This window comes from Antechinus flavipes, chromosome 4, assembly GCF_016432865.1.
Source record: "Antechinus flavipes isolate AdamAnt ecotype Samford, QLD, Australia chromosome 4, AdamAnt_v2, whole genome shotgun sequence".
NCBI classification, from domain to species: Eukaryota; Metazoa; Chordata; class Mammalia; order Dasyuromorphia; family Dasyuridae; genus Antechinus; species Antechinus flavipes.
In genome coordinates, this window is record NC_067401.1 from 18,423,941 (window position 1) to 18,449,243 (window position 25,303).

The 25,303-nt window shown below is 44.8% G+C and overlaps 1 protein-coding gene across 4 annotated transcripts in view; it reads left to right on the forward strand.

The window, feature by feature from the left end:
• GTF2IRD1 (GTF2I repeat domain containing 1) overlaps nt 1-21,283 on the forward strand; it is a 206,019-nt gene extending 184,736 nt beyond the window's left edge. For 3 of the 4 annotated variants that reach the window (XM_051991955.1, XM_051991957.1, XM_051991958.1), the window contains 4 exons: nt 9,947-10,139; nt 17,284-17,321; nt 17,724-17,860; nt 21,058-21,283. In XM_051991955.1, the coding sequence (XP_051847915.1) occupies nt 9,947-10,139; nt 17,284-17,321; nt 17,724-17,860; nt 21,058-21,126 (437 nt within the window). In that variant the 3' untranslated portion in view covers nt 21,127-21,283. The remainder of the gene's footprint in view (nt 1-9,946; nt 10,140-17,283; nt 17,322-17,723; nt 17,861-21,057) is intronic. The other variant, XM_051991956.1, reaches the window with a different exon arrangement.
• The last annotated feature ends 4,020 nt before the right edge of the window (nt 21,284-25,303 follow it).

The window sequence follows — 25,303 nt, forward strand, 5'->3', positions numbered from 1 at the left end:
GGTTCTGCAGTTGGCACATGCTCAGTGTGCTGTAGTGATGTAATTGTACCAAGGTATATAAGGGCTGAGAGGACTTGAAATAAGCCCTCGAGAGAGACTCGAGAGAGAGCATGCTCAAGCGCAATCTCAGACTCCAGAGAAAGCTCTCATGATGTCTCCATGACATCACTCTACATGATCACTGCTTCCTTTTCGAAATGTTCCCAGCCTCCCTTTCCCACTACTCCTTCACATCTTTCCAGGAATGGAAATTGAGCTCCTTGACATGTAGTTTTCAAATATCACTACCTCTCTATTTCTACCCTTTTAAAAGCCCTTCTCACTTGGACTTTTCAGAGGTCAGCTACAGAGGCTCAGCAGCTAATTCACATATTTTCTAGAGATTTCGGTCGTCCTGGCTTCATGACTTGGACTCAGGGGCAGAGATCCCAGATGCAGGAGCACTGAACTAGCTCTCCAGGAGCTGTTTTCCTAAGACTTGTGGGTAATGGTAGAAGAAGAGGAGGTAGTACGTAGAGCACCAAGTCAGGAAGTCCGACATTAAACTCTCACCTCAGATACTTACCATGTGACCCTAGAAACATCACTTAGTTTCTCAAGACCTCAGTTTCCTTATTTGTAAAGAGAAGGGACAAGTCAGATGGCCTCTGAGCCTCTAGATCTGTGATCCTGTCACTTCATTTTCCTGAGTTCACTTCAGTTTCCTCGTGGGTTAAATGAGGGGATTGGGTCACACGACCTCTGAGATCTCTTCCAGCTTCAGATCTAGGGTCCTTTGATCCTGTGGGAGTTCCCCTAGCCAAATGGAATTCCAGGTCCGTGCCAAAAAAACCCACACCAAACAAATATGGGCTGTTATTACCAAGTTGCTTACGCTCTGTGTGCCTCAGTTTTCTCATCTGTAAAGTTGGGATAATGACAGCTACAGTACCTGCCCCACTGTGAGCTCGTGAGAATCAAATAAGATTAAGGTTGTGAGATGAACCTTACAGCGTGGATATTAACTGTGGTGATGGTGGTAATTATAAAGTAATTTGGGAGTTGGGAAACATCGTGTTGCTACATAGAGATCACCCATTTCAAGTAGGATTGAAAAAGGCCTCTCTCCCCAAACCCTTGATTTATGGGAGAGGTAAAGTATAAGAAGTAGCAGAGTCAGGATTGGAACCCATACCTTCGGACCCTGAATCCAGTGGCCTTTCCAGGCCGTGAAGGTCAGAGTCAGAAGCTCAAGCAGCAAGGGAGGATGGGAGAGGACTTCTCTCCAGCCCGCCATCTTGACAGCTTCCTATTTTAACTTCTTAGGAGCTAGGAACACAGTGGATCAACATGGAGTTAGGAAGACCCAAGTTCAAATGTTGCTGTAGATACTTAATAGCTGTGTGACCTTGAGCAATTCATGTAACGCCTCTGTGCCTCGGTTTCCTTATGTGTTCAGTGAGGTTTAAAATAGCACCTAAGGGTTGTTGTAAGAATCAAATGAGATAATTCAATACTTCGCAAATCTTAAAGCTCTATATCCATTCTATAGCTTTTTAAAGATAGAGACTATTCCTGGGATTTCCGTAGTAGAAGGAACTCCCTCTTACCAGTGCAGTTTGACAGTGCAATTTATAATCTGAAAGAGCCGTCCAGAGCACTGGGTGATCTAACACTTTACCCAGATTAACCAGCCAAATGTGTATCAAAGGCAAGCCTTGAATTCATTTGATTGATTCTTCTTGCTAAATAAATATTACCACTTTAATATTTCTATAGTAGGGAAAGCACCCTCTAAATTTTGTAACCTGGCGTAAAGTCCCAGTTGCCCTACCCTAGTTATTGGTTCCTTGAGATTGGGAAGAAAAGGATACAGATTAACAGCACAGATAACTGACTTCTCCTACTTCACAATCTGACCTGTGGCCAGTCCTCATCCCAATCCTTTCCTCATCATTAGAAGGCCAGCTTTTAGGTAGGTGTCCTATTTAGGACACCAAGGAGACAACAGTATCAAATAGTGAATTGTGGGATCCTTTTTGGAATGGAAGCCACTTGGGCTCCATGGCATTGGATGACAAGGGCCGGAAGAGAGCTTAGGGATCTCCTGGGCCAATCTTGCAGATGATGATACTGAGACTAAGAGATGAAAGTGTTTTTTTTTTCCCCCAAAAAAATCACATGACAAATTAATGGCTAAGAGTAAGACTAGAACTTTTGCCTTCCATGCCCCGCTATATATCTCAGGATCATAGGGAGGAAAATATTCACAGACCATTCAGTCCATCATCTCCTTCTCCTGGAAGCTTGGCTCACAGATGCGGAGTGACCTAATCAATGTCACAAGGCAAAGTGGTGGCAGTCAAGATTTAAACCCAAGTCTTTTGACTCCAAACCCAATAACCTTTCTACAGTACCACTCTGGACATGTTCCATCAGCCTTTGCGTTTCTCTGGACTCAGTGCTCTCCTCCGTATTTTCTCCGTAATCAATAACCAACAAGCATTTATTAAAAGCCGACTGTGTGTCAGGCTCAATCCCTGCCCTCAGAGAAAGACTAAGCATATCCCCACATTTGGAGGACTGAATGATACCCTTTCCATTTCTTGGAAACCATTTCAAAGAACCTACTCCCAAGGACCCAGATAAGGGTACCTTCCCAGACCCACCTCCTCTGCTTTATAGCAGTTCAGCTTGCCCTTCCCCCCAAGCCTTATTTCCCCTTGTTCCTCTGGTTTTGAGCAGTCCGCCCACCCGACTGCTGCTTCTGCTGTGCCCTCCCTCCATGTCTGCCTCTCAGCAGTAGTTCAGTTTCCTCAAATCGAAGGGATAAGATTCCCCACCCGGTGCCAGAAAACTCTGTGGGCGATGACTCCATAGCACTTAGAGTTTAAGGAACAAGAAATTGAGTTTCTCCTTCAGTCTGAAGGGAAGGTTTATAAGTCACCTTTCAGAAAAACACATCCATATAAATCCCCCAAGTGTTTCACCAATTGCTCGATAAGCTAAGAGTGATGGGGAAAACCCTGAATAGGAGCCCCCCAATTCTGGCTCTGCGCCTCAGTAGCTGTGATCTTGGGAAGGATGATTCCTTTCTCTGGACTCAGTTTCCTCATCTATAAATACATGGAAGTAGATCTTCCCCAAGCTCATTCTGGGAAGGCTTAAAAATCCTCCCAGCTCTCTGAACTCCCAACTCCATTCCTAGCTCCACCCCCAATACTAAGTGAAACCTCAGTTTAGGAGGTATAAATCTCACCAGATTAGGGAGAGAGAGAGGGATGCTGGGGGAAATGATGGTGATGTAAAAAAATAAAAGAACAATAAAAACCGTTGCCAAACACACGCACACTGAATATGGGGTCACAGGACCAGGAGCCAGATCCCAACTCTTGCCTTTTTTCCTGTCTTCACTTCCCTGGGTCTCAGTTTCCTCATCTGAAGAATGGAGCAGTTAGACGAAAGCATCTCCAAGTGGAAATTATCCTGAGATTCAGTTCTGGAGTTTCGAACTCAATTGAGTAATGCCTTTGTCTTTGTTATGAAGAATGACCCTTTGGGGAAGAGAGAGTCATGTAGCTGTTACTGCCCTCCTCAGCCTTCTATAGCATCTTAATCCTATAACTCATGGTTTCTGATGTGCTTAAGACACTATACTAGACACTTAAGATATAAAGATGAAAAATTAAAAAGGCCCCTCTGCAGGAGCTTCCCTGCTACAGAGGGCAGCAGAAGTAGGGAGGTAGAGAGAGGGATAAAAATGTCCACAGATAAGCGTGTTACGGGGAATGGAAGGATGGAGATAAAGGGGAAAACTGGACAAAGTGACCTTGGCGAACACGAGAAGTGATTGTAAAGTGATAACTGGGAGGATCGGGGAGGACTTCCTGCAGAAGAGGGTCCTTGAATCCTAATGGAAGCCGCATCTAAGATCAAGAAGGGAGGAGGGGTCTGTACTTCAGGAACGGGGTGCTTTTTGCAAATGCTGGGAGCTAGAGACAGCGAGCATCCCGAGAGCATCTTTCTGCTGGACTACAAGGTGGAAGGTCTGGCAGGGCCTCCTTGAGTCGGATTGTGGAAAACCTTGAATCTACTTTAGATTTCTTCCTAGGGACTATGTTTTAGAAGCAGAATATTTTTAAAGGTGATCCTTTCCTTGAAAAGGAAGGCATTTCCTTCTGTGGAGAAGCCTTGAGATCCCATCGTTGGGACTCCTTTGTCAGGAGGCTCTTGGGGCTTCCTTGCCCAGGCTTCACTGCAGGAGCTGGATCCAGGCCTCTTGAGCCACTGCAGGCTTTGCAGCAAGAGGGAGGAGGGGGAGGAATGACAAGTGGGAGAGAAGGGGAACGTGTCTGTGCTCTGCCTGGAAACGCGAGCCATCTGCGGCTCACCCCCGTCATAACTCCACCCCTGTGTCCGAACCCCAGCTAGAGCTGGGAATCTGGGGCTGGAGATCCAAGGGCTGGGCAGTTAATGGGCTCGAGGGGCCCCCGGCCCCTCCTTGACAGGCGGAGAAGACCCAGCGAGACAGCGGTTCTTGGGACAAAGGCCCTGAGGGTTTTAAAGGACCGATGGATCCCCTGCTCGCCGGTGTGACATGGCTACCCAAAATGCCAATGACAACAGGGCTGAGAGTGAGGAGGGAAGCAAGCCTTCGTTCCCGGCTCAAGCTTGCCTTTCTACAGGGAGAACTGTAGGGAAGGGGAGAACAAAAGGGCCGGGCTGACTTGGACAACAGGGAGGGTGTTTCTGGTACCTATGTGAAAGGCAAAGGTGAGAGGGCCAGGGATGACCCTATCCTCCTCTCCAGCAATCAGCTGGCACTTAAGCAAGTGCCTGCTGTGTGCCAAGGGTATAATTGCAGTCTCCATCAACAAGCACTTAGTACGTGCCTACTGTGTGCCAAGGGTATAATTGCAGTCCGTCAGCAAGCACTTAATAAGTAGGATATAAAATTTTCTTTCAAGATAAAACTATACTATTTGCTTGTAGTTCTTTGTATTTCAAATAGATGCAGACAGAAAGGAGAATTAAATTTAAATTGTTTTACTAAATTCAAATTACTCTTAGTTGAAATATTTCATTTTAATTATTAAGTGATTAAATTTATTTTATTAAAATGTATTTTTACTCCATTTAAATTGTTTTTTAAAATGGTGCAATTGTCTTGCTTGGTCCTGCTGGTGTTGATCCAGAGTCGATAGGGAGGCGGGCCTTAGGCACTATAGGGCTATAAACAGGGTGTTAGGAGGACCAAATGAGGTAACATATATGGGAAGCCCTTTGCAAATCTTAAAGCTGTCTAGAAATGCTGGCTGTTATTATTATCATTATTTAAACATAAGCTGGATGGTTCTCCTTCAGGGGTGCCTTAGAGGAAAGATTCTGTTCTGTACAGAGAACCTTTATTTCAATGCCCTATCCCATAGCTTTCCCCCATTAACCAAACACTGGTACAGGCAGATTGGGCGCTCTCCCTTGAATGGTTTTTAGTTCCTCTTCTGTGAAATCCTGCTATTTATATTTAGGAAAGTGTCCCAATGGGTTCTTCATCTGGAACTTGTTTTCTTAATCTGTTGATATTAGTATTTCAATACAATTGGTTCCCTTTGCACACGAATCTGTTTTATTTTCTTGATTCTTGATCGAACTTACTGGATTGATCCTATCAGGAAGTAACTGGTTAAGGTGCATCCAGAAGGAGAAAGTCTGAATGGATTGAAATTTGTATGAATAATAATATATTAATAAATATAATAATGATTATTATAATAATATAAGATGTGACTTCTATAAGTCACATCAGAAATCCTGCTGAATCCTGGGGCTGGTGAGGAAGCTCCCTTGGTGTTTTGTAAATTCCCTATGGAAAAAATATTGACTCTCCTTTGTTCAAGGGCTCAAAATGGAAGGGACCTCAAGAGGCCCCAAACCCTCATCTTAGCCAGGGGGACACTGGGACCAGGGCTGATTAGGTAACTCACACAAGCCAGGTCCTGACCTCAGAGCTCATGCACTCTCCTCTGTACCATCCTTCTCTCTGTCGTCATCATCAGACTACACCTGTTTGCCGCTCATAGATCCATCCTTCCATTGAGTCTCACAACAGCCGTTGGGAGGGGGGCAAGCCAGGTATACCCATTTTATAGATGAGGAAGTGAAGGCTCAGAGAGGTTAGGGACCAGCCCAGAAGTGCACAGCAGTAAATGGCAGAACCAGTACTTAGCCCTAGCTCCTCCCCTGGTGGATTTGGAAAAAAGACAGACCCGAGATTCTAGCCCTGAGCAAAATTCGAAGACAGGGAAATTCTGTCTATAGTTGCTGCTGTGGGAAGGCACTTGGGTGTCCATCGACTTTCCTCCTCCCTCCAAAATTAATTGACTGGCAGGAAATGAACCCATTCGTGCTGAAATTTAGACAAAACAGACTGTCCTTCCCAGAGGTGTTTGTAAATCATGGAGGAAGGTGTTCAGTCATTTGGGGCCCAGCAGGTGGGGTCCGAGAAAGCTTCATGTGTTAGTGCGAGAGCTGGGTCTTAGAGGAAGAGGAGGATTCTACCAATTGGAGATGAGGAAGGAGCCCATTCCGGGTAGAGGAGGCAATCGGGGACGAGCAGGGGAACAAAAGATGGAATGTCTTAGGCTAGGAACAGAAAGACTCGACTGCTTTCTTTTTTTTTTTTTTTTTTCCCACTTACAAAGTTCTACTGGGGAAGTAATGGCCAATGAGCCTGGAAAGATAGGTTGGGTCCAGATTGTGGGGGGCATTAATAGGGAGCAGAGGTTTGTCTTTTGTTCTAAAGGCAACAGAAAGCCACTAGAGCTGGGAATATTGAATTGGAAAGTGATATGGTCAGATCTGTGCTCTAGGGAAGAGTCTCTTTGGCAGGAGGTCGAGTAAGGAGACACTTAGCTAAGAGAAACCAAGGAGGAAGGACTGAGATATGCACAGATAAAGATACTCGTGCGACAAATACATATTACAATGGTACAAAACTGGGGCTTTGTGAAATCTGCGAGTGGACAGTAGGACGGTAGCAAGGACAGGAATGATCCAGGAGGGCTTCCTGGAGCTTGAGGTCTATGAGTTCAGATTTAAAGGAAAAATATACAGAGTATAGAATTTCCACCTCTTTTTTTGTTGTTAGTTTATTTGTTAGTTTTTTTTCCTTTATTATTGATTTTTTTCCCCTTTTGATCTGATTTTTCTTAGGTAACATGACAAATATGGAAATGTTTAAAAAAATTATACATATTTAACTCACATCAGATTGCTTGCTGTCTTTACATGGATCTGAAGAAAGAAAATACTTTTTTTTTAAATAAAGGAAAAAATAAAGGCTATAAACTTAACATGAAGAAAGGAAGGATATTTCAGATACGGTGACCTGTAAAACCAAAAAGTATGATATGAAAGCATGGAGTATATGGGAAATAGGAAAGAGTACAGTAGGTAGACTACAAGAGAAGGGTGGAAAGATAGGAGGTGCCAGATTGTGAAGACCCTTAAATCCCAGGAAGAGAGTCTGGGCTTTGCTCAGAGGCAGGGAGCCCCTGAAGGTCTTAAAACTAGGAGTGAGGTCTGTGCAATAAATGGAACACTTGATTTCCCTATGAAGAATGATTTAGAGGGGCCTTGGAGTAGAGATGAGAAGTACAGTAGGGAGGCCATAGATAAGACACTGGTATCAGCTCAGTTCTCTAACTCTATCTGGGTCTCAGTTCTCAACTCTATTTTATCAAAGAGAAGTGGATCCCTGCTGATGCGTATTGACAACCACAAATTAGCATTATCTTTGTTGTGTTGTGGTTTTATCTGTATTTTTTTTTTTTTTTTTACATTTCCCAATTATATTTTAACCTGGTTCTGGTGATGAGTTGGATGCCTTTGGGCTAAGAGATTGGAAGTGAGACTTGACCTAGAGAGGTGACAGTGGGATCAGAAAGTGAGAGATGTTAAAGATAGAGACCTGGAAGACCTGGCAGCAGAGACTTACAGTAGGTGTGAGAAGTGAGGGGGTGGAAGGCTAATTATAAGGCCAAGGTGCTAAGCTGAGAGATGGGGTGAATGATGATGCCTTAGGCAAAAAACAGGAAATCAGAAGGAAGAGCAGGATTGCAGGCAGAGGGAAAAAATCTGCTTTGCAGATGCTACTTGCTATTAGAAGTTCCCTGCATCTAGCTGGAGATTTGGGCTGGAGGGAGGGTTAGGGCTGTTGTTTAGAATTTCATCAGAAAGAGTAAAAGCATTGGGGTTTTTTTTCTTTTTCTTTTAAAATTTTTATTATAAGGGAAGAGCCACTGAAGAAGAGAGCGAGAGGTAAAGGATATATTCAGAAATAAGTATAATATAATATAAATAAAAATAAGATTTTTAAAAATTAATTAAATTTATTAAATGTATAATTATTATATTACATATGAATATATAAAATATTAAATTATGATATAAATTTATTAAAATTTTGGATGAATACACACCTCTCAGATTGATTGAGACAACAGGAAAAGATAATGATAAATGTTGGAGGGCCCGTGGAAAACTGGGACACTGATACATTGTTGGTGGAGTAGTGAACTGATCTAACCATTCTAGAGAGCCATTTGGAAGTATGCCCAAAGGGCTATCAAATTGTGTAGACCCTTTGATCCAGCAGTGTTACTACTGGGCTTATATCTCAAAGAGATCTTAAAGGAGAGAAAGGGATCCACATGTGCAAAAATGTTTGTGGCATTTTTGTAGTAGCAAGAAACTAGAAAATGAGTGGCTGCCCAGCAGCTGGAGAATGGCTAAGTTCTGGTATATGAATGTTATGGAATATTATTGTTCTGTAAGAAATGACCAGCAGGAGGATTTCAGAGAGGCCTGGAGAGACTGACATGAACTGATGCTAAGTGAAATGAACAGGACCAGGAGATCACTGTACACAGCAACAAGATTATGTGATGATCGATTCTGATCAACAGGGCTCATTTCATCGCTTGAGGTGATTCAGCCAGTTCCAATAGACTTGTGATGGAGAGAGCATCTGCACCCAGAGAGAGACTGTGGGCACTGAGTGTGGATTTACTGAATGAAAGTATTTTCGCCTTTTTTGTTGTCGTTTGCTTGCTTTTTATCTTCTTTCTCATTTTTTCCTTTTTGGTCTGATTTTTCTTGTGCAGCGCGATATTTGTGGAAAACTGTATAGAAGAACTGCACGTGTTTAACATATATTGGATTACTTGCTGTCTAGAGCACACAGTGAGGGAAAGGAAGGGAGAAAAAACATTTGGAACACAAGATTTTGCAAAGGCGAATGTTGAAAATGATCTTTGCAAATATTTTGAAAATAAAAAGCTATTGTTTTTTTTTAAAGAAAAAAAAGAAAATGCCATCCACACACAGAGAAAGAACTACAAAGACTAAATGCAGATTGAAACATTATTTTCATTTTTTTTTTTTTTTTTTTTTCATGGTTTTTCCCTTTTGTTCTGATTTTTTCTCCCAACATGACTCATATGGAAATATGTAAAAAATGAATGTAAAAATGTAACCTAAAAATAAGTAAGTATAAGCGTTAAAAAAAAAAAAGTCTATTGGCACAAATTTTACCAAGGTAGGGAAATGTAGAGCATGTTATAGAAAAACTACAATCTAGAATTTTCAAAGTGAAAAAAAAGTTCTTGAGCCTGAAAGATTGGGTCTTCCCAATGACTCCATTCCCAAGGGAAGGTTTTGGCTGGCCAAGACTTCACACATGCATGAGGGGTCTGAGAAGGTATGATCAGATAAACAGAAAGAGAACCAAAAGAAAAACTCAGAGAAGGGGAAAGGGTGATCATTGTCATGGACGGGTAAACTCAGGTGCTTAATAAATGCCTTTGGATGGAAGTGTTTCACAGAACAAGGTTTCTGAAGCCATGTGGCCAGTATGGAGGTGCTATATTGGGAGATCTGCCCCTGACCTTGATCTTTGCCCCTACAGGTGAGGCTCTGGGCCTGAATCGCCCGGTGCTGGTCCCTTACAAGCTGATCCGGGACAATCCGGATGCAGTGGAGGTTACCGGCCTGCCAGATGACATCCCTTTTAGGAACCCCAACACATATGACATCCACCGGCTGGAGAAGATCCTGAAGGCTCGGGAGCATGTCCGGATGGTCATCCTCAGTCAGCTGCAGTAAGTAACCCTGGCCCTCATCCCTGGAGGAGCCTGAAAGGGGGAAGAGCCATCCAGGAAAAGGGTTCTTGGACTTCCGGGCAATTTATAAATGTCTTGTTTGTATGTCATTTCCATAAGCAGATTATAGGTAGAATGTCTCGTTATTCCTTTATCCCTTTTTATTTATCCCTTATTTTTTTATTTTATTTTATTTATCCCTTATTATTATTCCTTTTTCAGTTGCCCCTTACCTCTCCTTCCTGCAATCTCCAGGCTTGACCTTGCCCTCTCCTTTGTACCTTAAATCACCTTTCTGATGAGTAATACAGGCTCCCCTCGTACCCTTCAGTTAGAATGGGCTGACCCTACCTATCTTGCTGTCTCCCCCCCCCCCATCAATACCCTTTTGTTGTTCTTCTTACCCAAACCTGCCATTTCTTTGCTTAAAGGGAATTTCCGTGTGAGAAAACCTTCTCTACCTATGCAGGTCAGCACCTGCTCCCAAAGTTAGTGAATTCAATTATCCCTTCCATTTCTCAACTATTCTCCCTCAGGACTGGAAAGGCAGTGGAGAACAATGGAAAAATCAGGGACTTCTGGAGGCAGGGGCCTGGTCCCTTTCCCAAGCCCTCTTCTCTATCAAATCACCACGTATTTATTAGGCACCACTGTATGCTAAGCATCAGGGACGCAAGAACAAGAATAGAATGGTCCCTACTCACAAGGCCCTTACATCCTGGTGGGGAAGATGTCAAAGGTGAAGTGACTATAGACACACAGAGGTAGTTTGGGGAGAAGGGAGTTGAGAAAAGCTTTGCACATCTACTGGTCTCTGAACTTATTCTTAGAGGAAGGAAGGAACTGTGTGGGATGGAGTGGAGAAGGAGGTCAGCCCGATCATGGATGACCGGTTATGGGCCATAGGATGGAAGATGAGTGTCTGTAGGGATAAACAGGGGAGAAGGCTGGTCAGGCTGACTCACGGAGTATGGGACGGGAGAAATGTTCAGGGAGGTCGTTGGGAACGGAAGTTTGGGGCCGGGTTATGAGGGGCTTTAAAAATTAAACCGAGAAATTTAGATTTGATCCAAGAGGCCCAGATAGGGGGGAGAGGAGTCACATGGGTATATCTGCCCTTAAGGGAAATTTCCTTGGCTGAAGTACATCCGACAGACTGAGAAACTGGGGCAGGGAGACCAATTAGGAGGCTGTTGCAATGCTCTGGGTGAAAGGTGATGAGTACCTGAAGAAAAGTGGCAACTGGGTGAGTGCAGAGAAAGGGCCCAGGGCCAAGGGTGTGAGGGGCAAGTGTGGGCTCCTGATTGGAAGGGTGAGGTGAGGAAGACTGGATGAGGTAAGAGCAAAGGGCCTTTAGCAGAAATGAAGATGTGTGGAAGAGTAAGGTTTAGGGGGAAAGATAAATTCAGGTTTAGACATTTAAGTGTAAGAAGTCTCTAAAGCCTGGTTTTAAACAGACAACATACAAATTGGTGATCCCAGTTTGGAGGAGAGACTGGGGAGAGTAGGAAAGACCAGGCAAACTGGAGCTTGGGAATTTGTGGTAGAATTGTGAATTTTGTGGGTAGAAAAAGGGAGAGGGTGATAGCCAGAGAAAGAAAAGCAGAAAGATTCCCACGTGGATACGGAAGCTGGCTTGATGGAAGCTGTTTGCTTGTACATTTCTAAGAGATTTAAGAATACAGATCACCAGCAATTTGTGGGTAATCTCGCTGGACCTTGATGCCAGAAAAGTTTGGGTTCAGCTCTAAATGGGAGTCCAAATTTTTTAAAGTTTGGAGAAAATTGAGGAGTAAGGCCAGTAGGCCCATCCTCCATTTGCTTTGGGTGAGTGACTAAACTCAGAGAAGGTCTAGTATCTAGGAATAATAGTGACAAATCTTTACAGATGCCCATTGATGGGCACAGTTCTGAGACCCCAATGGGTTCTATGTGGAAAATGAATGTGCCAGGAGGGCAGAAATAGGGCCAAGGTGCTACATAAGGGTTCTCAGCTGGAAAAGGAGGAAGTGATCCATAAACTTTAAAAAAAATATCTCTTGATAAGTGTGTTTCAGTAGAATCGGTTTCTTTTTGTAGTCCTGTGTACTTTATGCATTTAAGAAACATGCAAAGGGGTCCACAAGCTTCACCAGATGGCCAAAGGGAGCCATGAGCCACCAAGGGTAAGGACCTCCAGAGTTATGAAGTCTGCCTCACCCAGGACTTACAAACAACTTGGGTTCACAGCTTCAACCTCTTCAGGGTCTAGCCAAAGCTTAAGGTAAATAAGAGCTTCTGCTTGGCCAGCTTTTTAGCTTAAATAGGAACTTCTTTAAATTGTTTAAAATGTTTTCCAAAAATAGATCTGTTTTTCAGCCAGATCCTAAAAAACTCTAGTGACTATAGCCATAGTATCTTCATTTAATGAAGATCCTAAAAGAACTCAAGAATCTTTTTTTCTTTTTTGCTTTTTAATAGCATTTTATTTTTCTAATTATGTATAAAGAGAGTTTTCAACATTCACTTTTGTAGGATCTGAAATCCAAATTTTTCTCCCTTCTAAGACAGCAACCAATCTGATATAGGTTATACATGTACAATCATTTAAAACATATTTCCATATTAGTCATATTGTGAAAGAAAAATCAGAATAAAAGGGGAAAAATCCTGAAAAAACAAAAACACAAACAAAAAAAGGTGAAAACAGTAGGGTTTAATCTGCATTCAGTCTCCATAGTTGTCCCTCTCAATACCGACAGCATTTTCCATTCCAAGTCTAGTAGAAAGGGTAATCATTTTCAACTTAATTTCTTTTTTTTTTTTTTAATAATTATAACTTTTTATTGACAGAACCCACGCCTGGGTCATTTTTTACATTATCCCTTGCACTCATTTCTGTTCCGACTTTTCCTCTCCCTCCACCCCTTCCCCCAGATGGCAAGCAGTTCTATACATGTTAAATATTCAACATAATTTCATAAACAAGTAACTAATGCCTGCTGTGTCCCAGGTTCTCAAGGCACCGCTACATAGATTAAGAAAACCCGTAACAATCCAGCAGAAGGAATAAGAGGCAAGAACAGATAACTACAATTCAAAAGAAAACATTAGTTTATAGAAAAGGATCGTAAGTTTAGAGGTGGAGGAGACTTCCAAAGCTATCTAATCCCACTCCCACAGAGAAGGGGATCTGAAGCCAGGGTGGAACTGTTTTGTCCAAGATGATACAGGCAGGGAGGGGCAGAGTGGGGATATAAGGTCCTAAGGACCAAGAGCCACCCCTTTTGGAAGGGAAGGTCAGGGAAGAGTCTGCAGAAGGTAACATTTCAGCTAGACCCTGAAGGATGGGGAAAATTTCAGCAGGGAAAGATGGCAGAGAGGGGGAAACGGGCCGTCCACGCTTTGGGACCCAAGGGAAGGACAAAGGTACAAAAGGGCAGAGGTGATGCTATGAATTTTTGTTACTCAGAACTGATGCTAGATGGTGATTACCACAGGTTGGACTTTGTGTAACAGCCATTCTCTCATTGGAAAATCTGTGAGAAATTTACTGTCTTCAAGGTAAAGCCCTTATGATAATTGGTCAAAGTCCTTATGATAATTTGTCTCTGTGACAACTGACTTAAAAGGTAGGGGAAGGTCGGTAATCGAAGAAGGACGTATTTCCATATTTGTAACTTCTGAAAACCGATTTCTGCTCACAGTTACCTATCCATCAGGTTAACACATTTAGAACAATTTAGGGAAGATGAATTTTTTTAATCTTTCTAAATGTGTTTTCTTTCCTTCTTCCTTCCACACCCTCAGATCAAGTTGTAAACCTAAGCCAGCTGTCACGTGGTGCCAATGGGTAATTTCTATTTGGGGTTGACCTTAGATAAAAATCATACTTTGGGTAGAATTTATATTTTTCGACTTTGAAGTTTCCATCACCAAAATAGGGTTGAATTAGCTAAGCAGGACCCCAGAACCAGAATATTATGCTTGCTGTTTGCGTAATTGCCACTAAGTGAACGTAGGGACCTAAGAAGGTAGCCTAGGATACATGGGCCAACTTATCCTAAAAATAAATAATTGAGCGATATTGCTGTTGATCTCTTTCTGGTATCACTAACCCTAAAACCCAGATTTTTGAGGCGCCAGTTCCCACTATCAGCTCTCACCCTGGTGACATAACTCCCATCAGCATCATGATCAGGAGTCTTCCCACAGGACCAATGGGACTCCATTAAGGGTCCATCTTCTCCCTCCGACCTGGCTCCCGGGACACAAAAAGGCTCTGAACCAGAAAAAAGCCCGTCCATTGTACGCAGCAGAGCTATAGATAGCACATTATAATAACTCCTTGGCAAACCTGGAAAGGACCCCCAACCCCAACAGCAGAGTCCCTTATTCTAGGTTATAGAGGAGAAGCTCTCTTGCTTCCGGGTGAGGTCAGTAGCCATCTGCAGCTGGGAGGTTCGAATGCTTGAGTCCTAGAATTTCAGTGACTTATCTATCAGCTGTCACCTCTGAAAGTTCTGGGGCATTCAGAGTTATAAGAAATCTGAGAATATGACTCAACCGGCATTGCTTTGGTTTTCTATTTTAGAAAAAGGAAAGGAAAAAACCTCCATGAAAATGGCAGTAAGTTTTAGTTAAGCGCATTCTACGCGAAGTGGATAAATATAGTTCCCAGGAACAAAATTTGAAAGAAATAGAACACTTCGGCACAATATGATGCCCCGCTGACTGAAAGCTACCCATTAATTTTGCCCTAAATACAAGTTGTCTTCCAATAATCCTCTCAAGAAACTCAAAGAGTTTCCAGCCTCCACAAGCGACTGTCAACTCTGGTCAGTGATCCAGTGGAATGAATTTGGAAGCTAATTTGAATCCCTTCTCGGAACCTTATCAGCTTGATCATGGACAAGAAATGTTCAGTTTTCTTATGAAAAAATAAAATAAAATAAGAATGCTATTTCTAGTACCTCTTTCACAGGATTATGGTGAGGATAGAAGGACATAATAACTGTAAAGTCCTTCACAGATTTTAAAGTACCATAAAATTGTCAGCTGTTATTAAAAGCTAATCATTTCCTCCATTTTACCAATGAGGAAACTTTCACAAGTGAAAAAATTGAGGCTGAAAGAGATTCAGTGACACAATCACAGTGTTATAACTAGTAAAGATTTTAACATAAGTTTTCCTGACTCCAAGTCCAGAAACCCTATCCAAAGAGCACTTACCTGCCTCTTCTCTTGGGTATGGAGCACTCAAACCTCCTCCCCCTTCAGTAATTAGATCTAGAACCCAGCCTCTGCCCAACGTATTCTGCTTGTTTACCTGAATGGTCAGAAGAGGGTTCCAGCTCCCAAGCTTGTGACTTCTTTCTCCTCTCTCTGCACATATCTCCAGAGCACTAAAAGAAAAATAAAAAAGAGATTTTTCTCCCTCTTTGTCTGGAAAAAGTGTACTTTCCTTCCTGTAGCATCTGTGGCTGTTGCTGCCACTGCAAGCTTCCTCTGCCTTTTTTGTCTTCCCCCTCCTTTCTCATGAGAGCTTCGTTTTCCTTGAAAGGGATTTCTTTAGCCAAATTTTCTGTCCCATAAACTGACTTATTATCCATGTCCTACTTTGCCTTTTTTTTTTTAATTTAACTTTGAATGTTATGTCCTGCTTTGCCCCTTTTTAAATGTAAAATTTAAATTTCAAATCCTGCCTTGCCCTCTTTTGAAATTTTAATTTTAAATTATAAATATCTTTTTTTTTCAAATCAGCTTCATTTCCAAATATATCCCGCCCTCCCCTGCCCAGCCAGCCATTCCCTCCTAACAAAGAAGAAAAATGAAAGGAAAAAAAAAAAAAGAGCAGTTGAACATCATTAACCCAACACATCAACTAAGTCTGATAGTTTCTGCTGTGTTCCACGACCATAATCCCCCAGCTCTACAAAGTAAGGGGGGAGGGTGATTTTCTTTCTCTTTCAAGATAACCCCTGTATGTTGATCAGCACATTTGCCCTGGTGTTTATTTCTCTGTGTCAGTTCATATAAATCTTCCCGTCCTTCTCTGGATTCATCATTTATCAAAACAAGAGCCATATTTCATCAGATTCGGGAACCACACACAAGCCGTGGAACCATCCCCCTGCCAGTTTGCCCCTCTTAAAAAAAAAAAAAAAACCTCCCTGAACCTCTTGAACACATTTTGAACAGAACAATTTTAAAACACTTCACGCCCCATTGTTCCCCTCCCACCCTCCCCTGCAGTTCTATTTGCGGATCTCAGCAGGACCCCGGGATCCTTTCAGTTCGTGAGCCTGGTTGTGATTGGGGCTCCAAGGAGGGGGGGGGGGCATCTCTGATACTGGGATCTTCCCAGATCCCTCCGCAGCCTGCTATGGGTCATCCGGGGCTTTGTGCTAAACTCCCTTCAGGCGCTTGTTTATATCTTTGGGTCCCCATCACTTTCTGCCCCCAGTTCTCTGGTTGGGGGGGCCAGCTCCTAGCTGGAGAGGCCCTCCCCCATCAATCCCGACTGCCAAGGCTGGAAAGCGACCTGATAGCTACTAAATAATGAAGGGCTCAGAGCCCGGGTCAGGTGAGGATCCGCTGGAGGAACTGGAGAAGGCTCCAGGGGGTGGCAGAGCTGCCTTTTGCTGTTTGAAGGACCCCGGAGGGTCATGGGAAGACAGGGCAGAGAGACAAATTTAAGTTGATGTCAGGGGTTAAAAAAAAAAAAAAAAAAAAAAAAAAAGCACAACGCAAAAGCTTCTTAACGTGTAGATCAATCTGGGAGTGGAATGGGACGGTGTGAGCTTTCTGTCAGTGCGGAGCCTTAAACGGACAAGAGGGTCTTGTCAGGGATCATGGAGGGTCTTTTTCTAGCATAGAAGTAACCCAGCTTGGCTCCTAGAGAAGAATAATTAAATATGTTACAGCTGGGAACCGACTCCAGTGCTTTCCCAGGAGCATTCTTGCTGTATGCCAGGGTTTCTGTCTCCCCCTCTCATCCCCGCCCGACATGGGGCAATGCCCTGGGTCTGGTGGGATGTCCCCCACGTAGGATCGTCTGGCTGGGTAACAGCCCAACTTCTGACTCTGGTGTCCAGGATGGGGCAGACAGGAGGCAAGGGGGACGGAGCCCCACGTTTCTAACCCCGGTTCTTTTGCTCTGCAGACCTTTTGCTGAAATATGTGGCGAGACAAAGCAGCCGGGTGAGTAGGTGAAAAATGACCTGGTCGTTTCATGGGCCCCTTTTAGAGAAATCCCCAACATGTGGAGAGGCCCTGAGGGAAGCCTCGGTTCTCCCTGTTGTCCAACACGCCCAGCAGAGCCCCCTTTCTTCAAATCCCACCCTTGCCCCTTCATCCTTCGCTCTTCCCCGGGGTTTTACATTCAGAGTTGGGATGAGTCTGAAGGGTCATATTCTACCCTCCTCCTTTGTAAAATAGAGGCCCAGAGAGGCTGATCACCTTGCTTCAGGTCGCACAGCTAGTACCGAGAGGATCTGGGAGCCCTCTGTTCTTTCTGCCTTCTCTGAAATGAGGGTGTTGGGCGAGGGGGTCTCTAAGGTCCTGGGCAGCCCAGACATTCTGTGGTCGTGTTTGTGTCCCCAGTGAAAGACAGCGGCGTCCCCAAACGAAAGCGGAAGCGAGTCTCTGAAGGGAATTCTGTCTCTTCTTCCTCCTCATCCTCTTCCTCTTCATCATCCAATCTGGAGTCCACGGCCTCGACCAATCAGATTTCACTTGTGGTAAAGCCTACACAATTCTCAGCCTGATCTTTCTTTGCTTTGTCCGGTGGGGAGGTGGAGAGGGCTCCCCACAGCCAATCTGTTCGTAACCCAAGATGGAAGGGGGGGGATCTGTAGTCTTGTCGGAGAAACACCCATCAAAAGCAAGGCCATGACGGCAGTTCATTGACTGGAGGAAAGACAGTTAAGTAGGGATGGAATTGGTCCCATTGGGATAGAGGGGGGGATGATCCCCAGAGCAATCCCAGCCCAAGACGGTCCAGCCTTTGTTCTAGCGGGAGTCCAGCGGAGGGACACCTTGGCTCCGGGACCCTGGGGGTGACCGCCAGAGGATAAGTGGGGGAGACAGGCTGCTTCGTCCTATAAGAGCTGGTAGGATCCCCGAAGATGTGGGAACACTGGGAAGGAAGCACGATCCCCAAAAACCCAAATGTGATAGTGTGGTGTAGTGGAAAAAGCCTTTACCCTGGAGTCAAAGGACCTGGGTCTTAATTCCAGCTCTATCCTTTACTACCTGTATAATATTAGGCAAATCACTTAACTTTCTAGGGCCTGGGGGTCCCTCATCCAGAATGAGAGTTTGGGCCTCTAACATCCTTCCTAGTCCGAGCCACTCCTGCTCCCCCTGACTATCCTATGCTGACAGCCTGGCACAGAGTCCATTGACACCAGCCTAGGTTTAGCTCTAGATGGCATTGAAATTCTCTTGGCAATTTTGAGTCAGATCTTCCCCTGTCCCTTCCGAGGTGACTCTCTCTGATTGGTAACCCCGAGCATTTTCAGACTGATTTGACTTCTCACCTCTCTTTCCCAAATGTTATCCTGTGGGGTGCCACACAGAATCCTCGGGGCGAGCAGCTGAGTAAAACGTGGGGCATGGGGGGGAGAAGCAGTTCGCCCCACGTCACACAAGGGCAGAGGTAGCTTAACCCGGATCCCCTCTCCCCAGCCCAGAGAGCTTTCCACTATCCCAAGCAACCCCCCCGCCCAGTTTACCAAGTCCTTCCCCTACTGATTATCTTCCCTCCTGTCCCAAGAGACAAGCAGAAAAGTGTGTGAACTGGAGGAAAAAGGAGGTGCTAGTTCACTTCTCTTGGAGGCAGTGTGGCGTATGGTCAGCAACTGTTCCCCACTCCTACGCCCAACAAAGATCCACTATTAATCAACAAATATTAAGCACCTGCAGTGTGCCAGATGGTATTATATGCTGAGACATAAAGACCAAATGATAATAATAATAATCCCCTGCCCTCAAGAAGCTCACATTCTGATGGACTCCCCTCGTGAGAACTTTTAGTTTTACAACTAAAAATTCCTTGTGACTTTTTAAAAATTAAAATGTGAAGTTATTTATCCTTAGAAGCACCAAAATAGGAAAAGGGGTTTTTCAGAGATATATATTTATATGTTTAACATTTATATGTATAAACTAAATATCTGTATGTGTGTATATGTACAACACACACACACACACACACATATACATCCATGGGATCATGGATGAAGAAAAACTTCATTTTATCTAACCCTCTCATTTACAATTAAGGGACCCGAGGCCAAAGGAGTTTAAACCTCTTGTCCACGGTCACAGGCAGCTAGTAAATTACAGGCCGGATATTTCCCTGGCTCCCTTGACACCAAATCCAGCTCTTTGAATTTGCACCCAGTGCCCCCATCACCGGTTAACTCACCGTTTGCCTCCCTTTAAACGCTCGATGCGGCGCCTTGGATAGAGTCGTGCACATAGACAGAAAACTCTACCGGCCTGCAGAAAACACGGGCCCTGCATAGTCCACGGCCGAGGCCCTGCTCCTGCCAAGCACTTGGAACACGAATCCCTGCAGGGACAGGATCCCTAGAATTGCACAGATTTCCAGGAATATTTTTGTTGTGATTTTTGAAATCGAGGTTTTATGTGTCCTTGGCCTGGCTCCCCTTCGACAGGTGTTCCTTCTCTGTCCCAGCAGTCCTAAGTCATTTCTAAGTCTCTGCAAGCAGAGATGACAGCTCTCAGCAGGGGATGGTTTTTTGGTGATACCTTACGTGCTAACATGGAATTTTTGCCTCCTCTCTCTCCTCTAATTCTTGTTCTCTCATTACTGCTTATTTTCTGTCTCTCCCTTCTTCTCTTTCTCTTTCCTTATCTCCTTCCTTCCTTCTTTCCTTCCCTCTTCTCTCTCTCTTTTTCTTTCTATCTCCTCTTTTTCCCATTCTTCTTTCATTCTCTCTTCTTTCTTTCCCTCCCCCCTCCTCTTTTCATTTCTCTCCTTTCATTTTGTTTTCTCTTTTTCTTCCTTTCCCTCAATGTTTTTGTCTCTGTCTTTCCTTTCATTCTCTTCTCTTGTCTATCTCTCTTTCTCTCTCCATTACCCTCTCTCCTCTCTCTGTCTCTGTCTCTCTGTCCCTTCTCTTTCTGTATCTGTCTCTGTTTCTCTCTCTCCCTATCCATCTCTGTCTCTGTCTCTCTGTCTATTTTTGTCTCACTTTCTCTCTCTCTCCCTCACCCTCTGTCTCCTGTCTCTATCTCTGTCTCTCTGTCTCTGTCTCTGTCTCTCTTTCCCTTCTCTCTGTGTCCATCTCTTTCTCTCTGTTCATCTCTGTCTCTCTTTCCCCCTCCCTCTCTCTCCCTTTTCTTTCTCCTTTCTCTCTCTCTGTCTCTGTCTCTCTTTCCCTTCTCTCTGTGTCCATCTCTTTCTCTCTGTTCATCTGTCTCTCTTTCCCTCTCCCTCTCTCTCCTTTTCTTTCTCCTTTCTCTCTCTCTGTCTCTGTCTCTCTTTCCCTTCTCTCTGTGTCCATCTCTCTCTCTGTTCATCTCTGTCTCTGTCTCTTTCTCCCTTTTCCCCTCCCCCCTTCTCTCTCTGTCTCTCTTTCCTTCTCTCTGTGTCCATCTCTCTCTCTGTCTCTGTCTCTCTTTCCCTTCTCTCTGTGTCCATCTCTTTCTCTCTGTTCATCTGTCTCTCTTTCCCTCTCCCTCTCTCTCCTTTTCTTTCTCCTTTCTCTCTCTCTGTCTCTGTCTCTCTTTCCCTTCTCTCTGTGTCCATCTCTCTCTCTGTTCATCTCTGTCTCTCTTCCCCCCCCCTCTCTTTTCTTTCTCCCTTCTCTCTCTGTCTCTGTCTCTTTCTCCCTTTTCCCCTCCCCCCTTCTCTCTCTCTCTCCTTCATCCCCTCTCTCGCCTCTCTCTTTCTCCCGCCCTTCAGCAGTGGCCAATGTACATGCTGGACTATGGTGGTCTGAACGTGCACATTCCAGGACCCATTAACTACTAGACCTCAACGCTGACTCAGAACCTCAGACAGAAAGAATAAATACGTGTAATTTATGTAAAAAGTGTATATCCGGATATGTATCGATGCCTTTTAGTTTTTCCAATGATTTTTACACTATATTCCTGCCTTTTTAAATAAAAAGAAAGTGTTGCCTTGCTCCTTGGGGTCCTCCTGTTTTTTGGGAGAGGGGTTAGAAGGTTGGAGGTCGGCCAGGACGGCCACCGCTACATGGCTCCCGGCGGCCAGGCCCTTCCTCGGGCCTACTTTGCTTCTTGCCCTTCTAGGATCCAGCGTGGTGCCTCATGAACACCAGCTTCTGGTAAATGCCTCTCGGGTTCTGTTGGGCCTGCCGTGGGCTTCTGGGTAAAAGACTGTGGCTGTAGAGCCACAAGAGACTTTAGAGGTAATGGAGCCCACTTCCTTCAGTTCAAAGATGAGAAGTTAACTACTTTTCTTAAGACCACATAAATTTTAAGGGATAATAAATGAATGAATGAAAAAACATTTATTAAGTGTTTATTGTATGCTGAGCTCTGGGGGATGCAAACACAGAATCCCGAGTCTCAAGAAGTTCACCTTCAGATCAAGAGGATCACACCTAAAGGAGGATCTAGATGCGGGGCAGATGGCAAGAGCCAATAATAACCCAGACCCTCTATCTCCCAGTCGCCTGTTGCTCCTCTTTATCATCAAAGGGCATTTAGCCCAAGCTTTTCATTTACAAAACAGAAAGGCGAAGAACTTGCCCAAAGTGACCCAAAAGGATTTAAGGCTATGAGCCTGACCCCGGGCCCAGTATTCCTCCACTGATACATTGGGCCTTCAGCCCAGTTCATTCCACATAACACAACTGCAGGCAGGATTGCCCACTAAGCTACATACATTTGGGTGGGAGGACGGGAGATGGCCAAGGATCAAAGCTTTGGCTCCTGCCCACACCGGGCTTACAATCTAGTAGGAAAGGATGGGGGTGGGGGTGGGGGCAAGACAGTGACCAGCAGTAGGGTCATTGATTTAGAGCTGAAAGAGAAGTCATCAGGTGCCCCCCCCATTTCACAGATAGTAAAACAGGCACAGAGGGGTTGATGATTTGCTCAGCACACAGCGAGGCAGGATGGAACTGAGCCTCCTGATTCCAAACCCATTCTCCCATTTGCCAGGGTGACTCTTGAAGGAATCAGAAGGTGGACCATGGTCCCATCCAGGCTTCGTGAAGGCGGCGGCAATTGAGCTAAGCCTTGAAGGGAAGGATTTCAGCAAGGCGAGAGGAGGGAGTCAGGGAGGGCCTCCAGTGGAGGCCAGCTTCCCGGCTCATCTAGGGTGGGCCCTTAGCACTGCCAGACCCTCTCTAGAGTCCATTTGTTCCTCACTATGGACATCAGTTAGCCCAGACATTTTTAGCCTCTTTTTGTCTCTTGAGCTGCTGAAACCTACGGACCAAATCTTGGAATAATATAAATTATTGATAGAAATGCTAGATTTCAGTTAGAATGAAAATAAAGAAGCCGTTTCCCCCCATCCACTTCTCCAAAGAACCCCTAAAATCCACCCGGGCCCTGAGGGGCTGCGCATCCAGGCTTCGGATCCTTGATGGGGAATTTCTGCTCACAAGGTGCACCCTGCACGACCTTCGAGCTCCAGACAGGGTGTTCCGGCTGTGTTGCCGCAATACGCCCCAGGGTCTAAAAGACCCTTCCTTGGGGGACAGAAGGAGAAGCCCTGCACCTGCCCTCTATCCTTCCAGGTTGTGGGGGGGCTCGGGGAGCAGCCCTGATCCCATCGATGAGGAAAACAAAATGAATCGCTGCCCTCGGGAGGCTCAGACTCCATTTGGAGAAAATAACACATAGAAGAGAAGGGGGACGGGGCGATACTCAGCAAGGGGGCACTTGGGGAGTCACCAGGCTTCTTGGTAATCTCCCTACATATGAGAAGAGCCTCTAAGAAGCGGGCGCTCCCCTCCCCAGCAGAGAGTGCTTCCGAGCTGAATTCCTGGGCTAAAATGACCTTCCAGAATGATAAGGGCCCTGGTGCATGATGGGAAAGTACACACTAGTGAGAAAAGGAAATATGCAAAGGATAAATTCTTCCCACGAGAAGGATTACTCAAACTCTCCCGAGAGAGGGAGAGAAAGAGCACCCAGAGACCCGGCTTCGGATCAGCAGCTGTCAGAACCTCCTGGAAATGATTCTAGGGAGCCTGTTGTCAAATTTTCAGCATGAGCATTCACCCTCTAAAACCCCTACAGATCAGGGCTTTCCTTAGGGCTTTGTCCATGGCCTAGACTTTTGCAGATATGAGTAATTCAGATTTAACTTAAGTGTGTGTGCAGATATTTTCTCTCCCCTTGTTAAACATTTACCGACCCCCCTCCTTATTGCTGATAAACATTTCTTGGGCTCAGCAGGAAGGCGGCAGGAGCTCAGGGAATGCCGTCATCACCCGAAGGCTAATAATAATAATTAATGATGACGATGACGATGATAACCGGCATCTCTCTAGCACTTTGAGGTTTGCCATGGGCTTTATATCCATTGTCTCCTTTGAGTCTTACAACCTACCTTGCTCATATCCTCGCTCTGACGCCCGCAGTAGCTGGGAGACCTCGCACAAATCACATGCTCGGGTCTCAGCATCTTCACCTAGAAAAGAAAAAGAGCAGGCGCATATAAGGAGCCCATAAAGCTGCAGGTGAGGATCAAGTCATACTCCTGCGAGAAAAGCACCTTGACTAAACAAATGTCAGCTTTTATTATTATTAATCCCTCGTCCAAATATTTGGAGATGGTTATGATGTCCCGCCCTTGCCTTCCTTTTCCCAGGGTAAACATCCCCAGGTTTCCCTCAGGCGGTCCTCCTAGGACCAAATGCCAGAGCCCTGACTGCCTCGGTCCCCTTCCTTTGAATATCCCGCTGGGTCCGTTTCCTCTTAACCGCCATGTGGGCTACGGCGACCTGCCCGCTGGAATAAAGCCAGGAGGTCCACACCTACGGTGGTTCTTACCGCCAGCCTTGTGCGTCAAAGGCAGGGTGTGCTGGGAAAAAATCAAGGGCCTCAGAGAGATCAGGGAACTGGCAAACGCTGGTCTTGTGCCTTTTATTTGGGAGCTGGGGAAGGGTATTGCGCCTCAGATCCCACTAGAATAGGGAGCTCCAGGGGAAGAACCCATTTGATCCAAGCAAGTGGACCTTAGTTCTGTAACTCATGGTCCCTGAAAGGGTGTGACCTGTTCAGATGCATTATGGGCCTGAGATGGGGCTTAAACCCGAGTCACCCCAACTCTGAGACTGGCTCTCCATCTACGCCACCAGGCTGGCTCCCATCCCCTGGCCCAATACACAGGAATGGAGTGGCCAGGAGTTAACCAAATTGCCGCCAAACCCGGCAAGCGTGGTTGCTTCGTGGGCCCATTATTGTGGCTCCTCGGGGTCAGGTCTGGTTTCGATCTTTCTTTGTATCCCGAGTGCTTAACCCAGTGCCTGGTAGAGCAAATGTTTAATAAATGTTTATTGATTGACCTTAATAGTAATATCACTTATAGGGCACTTTGTAAGATGGATAATAAATTATACATATATAATTTACATATATTTATATTAGATTATATGTAAATTATAAATATTTTCTCATTTTATCTGCATAATATCCCTAGGAGGTTAGTACAATTATCCCCATTTTCTAAATGAGGAAACTGAGGCAGATGGAATTGACTTGTCTAGGATCACATAGCTAGGAAATGTTTGAGACCGCATTTGAACTTGAATCTTTTCGATCCGGCGCATGTGCCATTGAACCTCTTAATTCCCTGAACTCACTAATTCATAGAACTGCCTCTATTGCACAAGTTATAGGAGATCAGCAGGATATTAGAAACTGGCTATTTCAGCTTCCTTCATTGTACAGAGGAGGAAACTGAGACCCAGGTGAAATGACAGTTCTGGAGCCAGAAGGGACCCATGCAGTCTGACTCCTCCTTTTCTAAGAGGAGGACACTGAGGTCCAGAGAGTAGAAATCACTTTCCTGAGGTCATCTGGGCTGTTATTTAATTGTTTTCAATCACGTAGGACTCTCTGTGGCCCCATTTAGGGCTTTCTTACCAAACTGGAGTGGTCCGCCATTTTCTTCTCTAGCTCATTTAACAGATAAGGAAACTGAGGCGAGCCCGGCTAAGTGA